An 8,884-nucleotide genomic window follows, 5' to 3' on the forward strand; every position below is an offset into this window, starting at 1 on the left:
AAGCGGCCGCCTCCCCGGGCAACTCACCCCACATTGGCGGGGCGCTCCGTCGTCGTCGTCGGGGGCGGCTGCTCGGCGCTCTCGCTGTCCGAGGCCGAGGAGCAGGAGGAGGCGGAGGACGACGACGACGCCCCCGAGGAAGCGGACGAGGCCGAGCAGGCGCTGGCGCTGTCGGTGGCGTCCGAGTCGCAGGCGCGCTGGGCGGCGCGGAGGCGGGCGGTGGCGGAGGCGGCCAGCTGCCGCAGCTCCGGGCCCAGCGCGGGCGGCGGCGGCGGAGGAGAAGGCGCCTCGGAGCCCGTCCGCCCGGCCACGCTCCGCGCCAGCCCGGCCAGCTGCTGCCGGACGTGCCGCTCCACCTGCCGGGCCTGCAGCGCCCGCAGGCGGCGGCACAGGCTCCGCGCCCGGCCCCACAGAGAGGCCTGCCGGGCCCGCGCTTCCGCCTGGCGCTGACGGCGGCTCTGCGGCCGCCACGGCGGGCCGCTCGCCTCAGACGCAGCCGCCGCCGCCATGGCGGGCCCGGTCGCCGCAGCAGCAGCAGCAGCCGCCGTCGCCATGAAGGGAGCCGTCGCCTCGGGGCAGGCCGCTCCGCCTCAGCAGCAGCCGCCGCCGCCGCCTCCTCAGCGCCTCAGGGCGGTCCGGGACTCTCCATGGACTCCCGGCCGGGACAATACGAGCTCGCCCGAGACGGCGCGCGCGCGCCCGGCCCAGATATTTCCCTCCCAGCCCGTGCCTCAGCCGCGGCGCACGCATGCGCGTAGGAGCGGGCCGTCGCGGCAAGGCTCTCTCCTCTCTCTCTCTCGAGCGCGCGCGCGCGCCAAACACTCGGCGAAAGCCTCGAGTTGCTGACAGAGCCGATAGAGGGCGGTCGCCGCCGTCTGCGCCTGCGCCTCGCAGACTCTTCTCCCCCCTCCCCTACCACAACTCGCCATCTTGTTACCACGTGAGCACTGGGCGTCGCTACCGCTCATGCGCCAACGCGCGACCCTCCCATATTCGCTCTTCCGAGGCAGGAGGGAAGACCGAGGGAGACGCATGCGCACAACCGGGGCCATGCGCGCCCAGCCTTAGCCCAAGCGTTGCCAGCGGGCGCCTGCGCAGTAGCTGCCGCAATTACAAATCAACGTAGGTGCCATCAGTGCTGTTACAGAACTACGCGTCCTGGGCTGCATTCTCACGAGCATGTTTTCTATGTCCAGGCGCGCCTGCTTTCAAAACGCAGCTTGACAAAACACGGAGCTCCAGTGTCTCCTAGATGTGCACAACAGGCAGGAATTCAGCAGGTGGAGCCTTAACCCAGAAGGATTTCCTCCTGAATTTCTGACTATTCTGCATCTGCCAGTAAAATGAAAAATGGCTCTGCAGCTCAAAGGGGGACCTTATCAATATTTTAACCAATCAAACAAGACATGCTAGAATCATAGAATTCATACATTATCCACTATGGTAATGTAACCCAACGGCCTGCAATCTAGAAATCTTTTGCCCAAGACGGGGCTCCAACCCAAGAACCGGAAAACGAGTCTCAAGGCTCTATAGACTGAGCTATTCCAGCATAAAGAGGACAGGCATATCAAAGCCTGGAAACCAAACCAAACATTCAAGCTTTAAGCAAGCTATTGTTTTTACAGAATACACAGTAGAATGGGGAGAGTTATTCCTGAAAATACATTAATTTTACCCCTGAATACTTGCTTTACTTGTGAGCATATTGCCCCTTTTTTCAAAAAGCCCCACTGCCTGGACAACCTTCTACTGCTTTTTAAATGCCAAGGTGTTACACAGACCCAAGAAGCTGCCAACTGCTGACCACAGCATTCAAAGGCTTTTCTTTCTCAGTCTTTACACTAATGTTAACGCATTAGCAAATGAGGTTAATGGCAGGTACCCTATCCTCATCTCTCAGGTTACAGGGACAAGCTGAAACAACTCTTATATTTCCAGCCGGGGAAAAGAAGAAAGATTAAAAGTTAAAGAATATAGTATACAATTTTTAATATACATATTCAAGCCAAGTGCTTGTCTGTATTCTGGAAAAAACACATTTGTCAGAGGCTCCCTCTATACACACATACTAACCAAATTGAACTCAGAGTTTTGGAATCACTGCCATAGTATATATCTGTATGAAGGGCAATATACAAACCTCATGCTCATAAAAATAAAAACATTACAATGTGATCTTAAGCACTATTACTTGGAGGAAAGTTGACTTGAATTCTATGAATCTTACTCCCTGCAAAAAGTGCTTAGAACTGCAGCCTTAGCCTTTAATATACTACAAAATTCAAAGGTTTTCCAAGCACTAAGAGCCCCTGTGGCACAGTGGGTGGTGTGGTATTCTAGGCCCTTGAAGACCAGGGTTCAAATCCATCCTCAGCTATGAAGCTCACTGAATGAGCTTGGACCCATCACCGTGTCTCAGCCTAACCTTTCTCGGGAGTGTTGTTGTGAGGACAGAATGGAGAGGAACACCAAGGGAACAGTACAAGATTAAGATACAAGGTAAGTCCCATTTCTACAAATTCTGAAAACAATTTAAATGCTACTGATTAGCGTTTATTAACTATGCATAGCAAAGCAGCAACTGGTACTCAGCACAAAGTATATAAGCATGGTACATTGCTTGCACTCATTTAGATTGTAATAGTATGCATAACCTTTCAAAAATGCTGAAATGTGGCAAAAAAGTAAGAATGTGGCTCCCAAGAGTGCTTCATCTGGCCCCTTCTTTCCTCACTTTTAAGTATAAATTATAAGTTATATTCTGGCAGGCATTTCTGGTGGAGGCCTCAAAACAATATGTTACTATATCGCTGCAGTTTGCTGACGTATATAATTTTGTTCCCATTATTGTTTTGTTCCCATTTTTGTTAATTTTAGATTGTATTTTAGTTTGTTTGGTTGTTGTATCTTTTTTAAATAAGAGAACCTGTTTCAAATTAAGATTCCTGCAAACTTCACTCAATGCAGATGACATGAAAAATGAAGAATGTTCATTAGCACTGAGTGGAGTTTGCATGTTTCTTATTTAAATAAGTCTTACTGTTTTGCCACACTTCTCTTCACACATCCCTCATTGTAACAGATATAATCAGGACTCAAATCCACAGCAAAACACTCGCAGAAGAGGTATTCAAATTGCAGCAGAGTGCTGACCGTTACTATGTCTACAACCTCAAGCTCCAATTTGCTAATCCCAGGCTATCTAAAGGACTGCATCTTCCCATACGATTGTACCCAAACTCTGAAACCTGCTTACTTGGCACTAACTTCCCTTGAACTCAATGGATTTCTGAGTAAACATGCATAATGGTGGGCTGTACAAATGCATGCCAAGACCGTTAGGGAGACCTCTGGGCAGGGTCTGGTAGCAGGCAAAATGACTCACCTGCCTTCCCAACTATGGGCATCGCGGCAAGTTCCTAAGAGGTGGGGAGGAGAGATCAGCACGGTGCAGGCACAATGGCAGGTGCATCAGATTGGCCTGCGCCTGCGCCGCCACCACCACACACACCCCACACTGAGCTTCCTGGGCTTCTCAATCACTGAAAGTGATGCTCAGCATTGGGAAGGCGCATGGGCCTCACTGCCCTGCCTGTACTGCACCACAGTTCACTCCCAGCAGGAAGTATGCCTCTTCCTGCTCCGGTACAGCACTAACACTCAGAGAGCGCTGTATGATTGAAATCAGAAGCAGCAGTAATAAAAAGAGAAAGTGAAGAACCACCATGGGGCAGTAGATTTAGCTCTCTACTACTCCTTTGCAGTGTCTGTTCATTCTGGACGTACGTTGCAGCTCAAATACATTATTTTGATATGATTTATAATGGATGGGTGGGACACAGGTGGCGCTGTGGGTTAAACCACAGAGCCTGGGACTTGCCGATCAGAAGATCGGCGGTTTGAATCCCCGCAATGGGGTGAGCTCCCGTTGCTCAGTCCCTGCTCCTGCCAACCTAGCAGTTCGAAAACACGTCAAAGTGCAAGTAGATAAATAGGTACCGCTCCGGCGGGAAGGTAAACGGCGTTTCCATGCGCTGCTCTGGTTCGCCAGAAGTGGCTTAGTCATGCTGGCCACATGACCCGGAAGCTGGACGCCAGCTCCCTCGGTCAATAAAGCAAGATGAGCGCCGCAACCCCAGAGTCAGCCACGACTGAACCTAATGGTCAGGGGTCCCTTTACCTTTACCTATAATAGATGGGTAGCTCCAAAGGGAGTGAAGGAAAAGGGTATCCTGCCTCTGGGTCTCTCCTTCGGGACGTGACGAGAGGGAGGGCACTTCCCGTGGACGACTGATTGAGGATAGACTTAATAATAGTTGACATATTAGAACTTGGCCAGGGTGAGGGTGGAAATGCGAATTAAGGTGGCTTCTAAGTGAGAAGGGGAACGCTAAGAAGCTGTGTCCACGGAAAAGGCATGAATGCAGCTTAATACAGCTCATGATGTGGTTGATGGGTATTTAGTATTTGTGTCGCTTTATAGTATTGATTTACCATGTTTCTTGTATTTTTGTTTTAACTTTGCTTTGTACAATATTACAGTGGTACCTTGGTTTAAGAACAGCTTAGTTTTTGAACAACTTGGATTAAGAACGCTGCAAAACTGGAAGTAGGTGTTTTTGAACTTTTCCTGCTTCCTGTTGAGTGTGTTCCATTTGTAAATTGAGTCCCCTGCTGGTATAGGAAAGCATGCCTTGGTTTAAGAATGCTCTGGTTTAAGAACGGCCTGCCGAAACAGATTAAGTTTGTAAACCAAGGTACCACTGTACAATGTTGTTCACCACATTGGGGGACTTTGGGCCTAAAAGCTCTATAGAAATAAACCATGGCATGTGACGTAGAAGGCATTCCTGTGAGAGGCTTAATATTCTTAAGGATTCTTACCGTCATGTTACTCCCCTTTCTGACCCGTCCATTTCTGAAGGTCTGGAAGAATTGCGGCACTCCACTGCAAGCCAGGATGAGGCCATCAAAACAAGCTCCTCCAACTTCAGGTGCATGTTTAATCTGGGGGGGAAGTGATTCCAGGGTTTGAAACAAATGCACAGGACCATAATTTTTCTCAGGACCAATAAATATATAAAGAAAGTTGTAAGGACCATGGAAGGACCATAATTTAACTAAAGCCATGGAAAATCCTGAGCTCAAAGAAAAAAGGATGCACAGCAAACATTTCAACACGAGCGAGTTCCAGAGTTTAACTCAGAACTGCGTACTTCCTTTTATGTTTCCTGAACCTTCCAATGTACACCTGAACTGTTAACAGTGTTCGAACGTTAAACGTTACAGCTTATCTTCATGGCAATAAGGGGAATTTGTTTGTTTGTTTGATACAATTCATATGCCGCTTGATTGTATAAAAAAATTACTACAGCTCAAAGTGGTTTATTCAAACATAAAACAATAAAAGGGGGGGGGAATTGCAGCTATATTTTGAAATGTAAACAACGTTAAAATACGAAGACACATTAGAGCCGATCGGCATAATAAATTTCTGCCTGCCAGACTGCTGAGGGAGAAACGGTGGCGTCGGAAGAGCGTCGAGCCCTTGGGACCTGAGACGGGCGAGGGTTCAACACCTTCAACACCCCGTTCAGCCCTTACGTGCAACCTTCTCTCCGCCTCAGCCTACCTCACAGGGTGGTTGTTGCTGTTGTTGTGGGGGCTATTACTACCAGACTTCTATTTTATTTTATTACTACCAGACTTTTAGAAGACATCTGAAGGCAGCCCTGTTTAGGGAAGCTTTTAATGTTTGATGTATTACAGTAATTTAATATTTTTTGGAAGCCGCCCAGAGTGGCTGGGGAAGCCCAGCCAGTTGGGGGGGGGCTATAAATAAATTATTATTGTTGTTATTATTATTATTATTATTATTATTATTATTATTATTATTATTTAAAAAAAAAAAAGAGGGGGGAGGGGGCAAACCCACGCACGCCACCTCGCGCTCCTTGGGGAAGGGGGGAATATAAATAATAATGATTTTTATTTATACCCCGCCCTCCCCAGCCAAGGCCGGGCTCAGGGCGGCTTACAAGCAATAATAAAAACAAGTTGAATGATTACAACTTAAAAACAAAATTAAAATACATTAAAGTAATGAAACATTAAAATATTAAAATGTAGTCTGGTAGTCGCAGGCTATTATAAAGCGAAATAATTAAATAAATAAAGGAGCAGGGGAAAGAAAGGGGGAAAGAGAAGCAGGCGGCAGCCCGTCAGGTGAAGCCCAGACAGTTGTAGGCGGGGGGGGAGAGGTGATAGGGCGGAGGGACTGAGGGGAGGCGAGTCCCGGGGGAAGGAGAAGGGGCGCCTCACTCACTCACTCACCGGCAGAGGCCCGGAGGCGGCACCGGCCTCCTCCTCCTCCTCCTCCTCCTCCTCCTCTCTCTCCGGGCCTGCCCGTCACCTTCCGCCTTTCCCCTCCAAGCCCCGCCCCCCGCCGCCTCCCATTGGCGTGCTCCGTTGCCTTGGAGAGACGCGAGCGCCCTCCTCTCGCCCCTCCCCGCCGGAAGCCCCGGCTGCGCTTCCTTCCTTCCTCCTCCGCTTCCGCTCAGGGACCGGAAGCCGTGTCGGCGGCGCCGCGCGGGGCCTGCCGGGAGCCGTAGTCCCGGCGCCCTGAGAGGGAAAAGAGCGAGCCGGCCGGCCAGTGAGGGAAAGCCGCGACCCACCCACCCGCCGCCTCTCGCCGCCTGCGCCCGCGCCCGCCCGTTCCGCGCAGCCGCCGCGGCCTCGCGCTCCTCCTCCTCCTCCTCCTCCTCGCCCGCCCCCCGGCCAGAGCGGCGAAGAGCAGCGGCGCGAAGGAGGTCGGTGGCCCGTCAGGGAGGAGGGAGAAAGAAGGAGAATAGGCGGCGGCGAAGAGGGAAGGAAGGAAAGGAGCGGGCGCCGCCGCCGCTCGTCAGGGACGGAGGGAGGGAGAGGCGGACGCAGCTGCCGTGAGGCGCTTCGAGGCGGGGGGGGAGATAAATGGGAGGAGGGGGGTGCGCAGAGGAGGGGGGGCTGTGAGGGGGGCGGGGGCGAATTAGGGGGGATGGGGCGGGGGGGGGAGCAGGCCGTGGGGGCGGCGAGGGGGGTCGAGGTCTTGGCGGGGTGGGCGTGGAGGAGAGGTGCTTCTTTGGGGGGGGATGAGAGAAAGAGAATCCGCACGAAGGATGGTTTTTTTGGGGGGGGGCAGTGACAGGTGTTTGGTCCTGCAGTGGGACGACTTGACGTTTGCTTGCAAGGGGGCGCTTTCTCCGTTTTTCCTCCTCGCAACGACAACCCCGTGAGGTAGGCCAGGCGGAGAGGCAGCCGCTTAGTCCTGCTCCTCCTGGTCCTCCTGGTCTGGGATGCCACGCTTGGGAGAGGTGGGCAGGCTGGAGGAGGTATGGGGGGGCTTGTTCTGGGGAGAGGGGCCCTAGGGATGGGAGCGCTGTAGGTGTGTCTGGCGAAGGGATGGTGGCGAGTCTGGCATGGCGATGGAGGTAATCCTAAGAATTGGACCCAGGGTCTGGAGACAGCGGCTTGCCTAGTGATGGAAGCGAGGTGAGGTTGGAAAGCTGTGCAGAACCGAAAGTGAGAGTAGGATGGTGGTCCTGATGCTGAGGGTGACAAAGGGGTGCCTTCAGATCTGATTTAACAGCATCAGAGGTGGGGAAAGCCATGGTTCTGGTGGCAGGGAGGGAGGGTGGTAGTTTGGCAAACGTTTGCTTGGCAGCTGCGTGGATTTCAGTGGGTTGTTGGGAGCGTAAGATTTTCTGGATACTGGGTACTGCCTTCTGGAGCAGAATTCTGCTTAAGGCAGTACCCAGCCAGGTGAGTCCGGAAGCTCATGAGCCTCAGTGTTGTTTGTAGTCACAATTCCTCTGGGTGTAAGAGGAACAGGTAGATGGGTAACAGGAGGTAGTGCATCAGATCACAAGTAGGCATCGTTATAGGGGAAGAGAAGGGGAGTGAGGTTGCGTGGAATTGGGATGAAATTAGATTCCTGGGGTTCCAGCCTTATTTTAACGCTGGAATAAAAGCTTGCAAGGGTCAAGTTGGTTTTGATGGCTGGCTGGTGCTGATGTGAGTTGTAGTCCAGAACATCTGGAGGGCACCAGGTTGGGAAAGGTAGCCGAGAAGCAGTTCTTGTTCTTGGAACATCAGTTGCAGGCAAGTTCAAGTCGGCAGCATGAGCTAGTCTACACTTCTTCTGTTGTAACAAACGGACTAGGAATGAATGGGACATGTACTGGGAGAGGCAGACTGGGATTAATAGCTGTTAAGAATATTCATCGGCAGAGCTCGCTTCTTGATTGATTGAATCAATGGAGAAAACCTAACTCTGGCATTGTGTGCCAAACATCCCGGCCTAAACAAGTGTCTTCAGAATAACTTTGAAGTAGGCTAGGCTGAGATGTGTAGTGACTTGCCCAAATCTCCACCATGCTCTAGGTTTAGCAAGGATTTGAACTTGGACACCACCATCAGTACCTAATCCACAGTTATTAGCACTAGTCTCTGTTTTATGCCTTTTTGGGGGTGTTCGCTCTCTATGTATAAAAAAATGTAGTAATCACATACTAAACTTGGAGTAGCTATGATGGGGAAACTGTGAGACAGCTGGCACAATATTCTTCACGGCACGGCTCTGGAACAACAGTTGTTTTTAAGTGCCCAGCGTGTCCTGGGAATGTGTGGGCTTGACTCTGCATCGGCTCTTGGATGGGTTTGCAATGACAAAAGGGTGACATAGAAGAGGGCATTTCAGTGGGTACAGGGTTTTTATGCCTGCATGGCGGCTCTCATCTGCCAGAACTCTTACATGTCACTGGGACTGGTACATCCTTTGCCTCCACTGATACTGTGATGATCCTGGAAAACGTATCTTTTATTTGACTGTTGTATGTGGGAACTC

At 51.5% G+C, this 8,884-nt stretch overlaps 2 protein-coding genes across 4 annotated transcripts in view; one reads left to right on the top strand and one right to left on the bottom strand.

Moving 5' to 3' along the window:
- The window catches only part of LOC309381127 (KAT8 regulatory NSL complex subunit 1-like), a 48,965-nt gene extending 48,218 nt beyond the window's left edge, over positions 1 to 747 (bottom strand). The window contains exon 1 of one of the 2 annotated variants that reach the window (XM_081931658.1): positions 28 to 747. In XM_081931658.1, the coding sequence (XP_081787784.1) occupies positions 28 to 554 (527 nt within the window). In that variant the 5' untranslated portion in view covers positions 555 to 747. The remainder of the gene's footprint in view (positions 1 to 27) is intronic. The other variant, XM_081931659.1, reaches the window with a different exon arrangement.
- Positions 748 to 6,751: 6,004 nt separating this feature from the next.
- The window catches only part of DHX30 (DExH-box helicase 30), a 30,962-nt gene continuing 28,829 nt past the window's right edge, over positions 6,752 to 8,884 (top strand). The window contains exon 1 of one of the 2 annotated variants that reach the window (XM_081931520.1): positions 6,752 to 6,812. The gene's annotated coding sequence lies outside the window, so the exon portion shown is untranslated. The remainder of the gene's footprint in view (positions 6,813 to 8,884) is intronic. The other variant, XM_081931521.1, reaches the window with a different exon arrangement.

Source organism: Podarcis melisellensis (assembly GCF_964234715.1).
Source record: "Podarcis melisellensis genome assembly, chromosome: 12".
NCBI lineage: Eukaryota > Metazoa > Chordata > Lepidosauria > Squamata > Lacertidae > Podarcis > Podarcis melisellensis.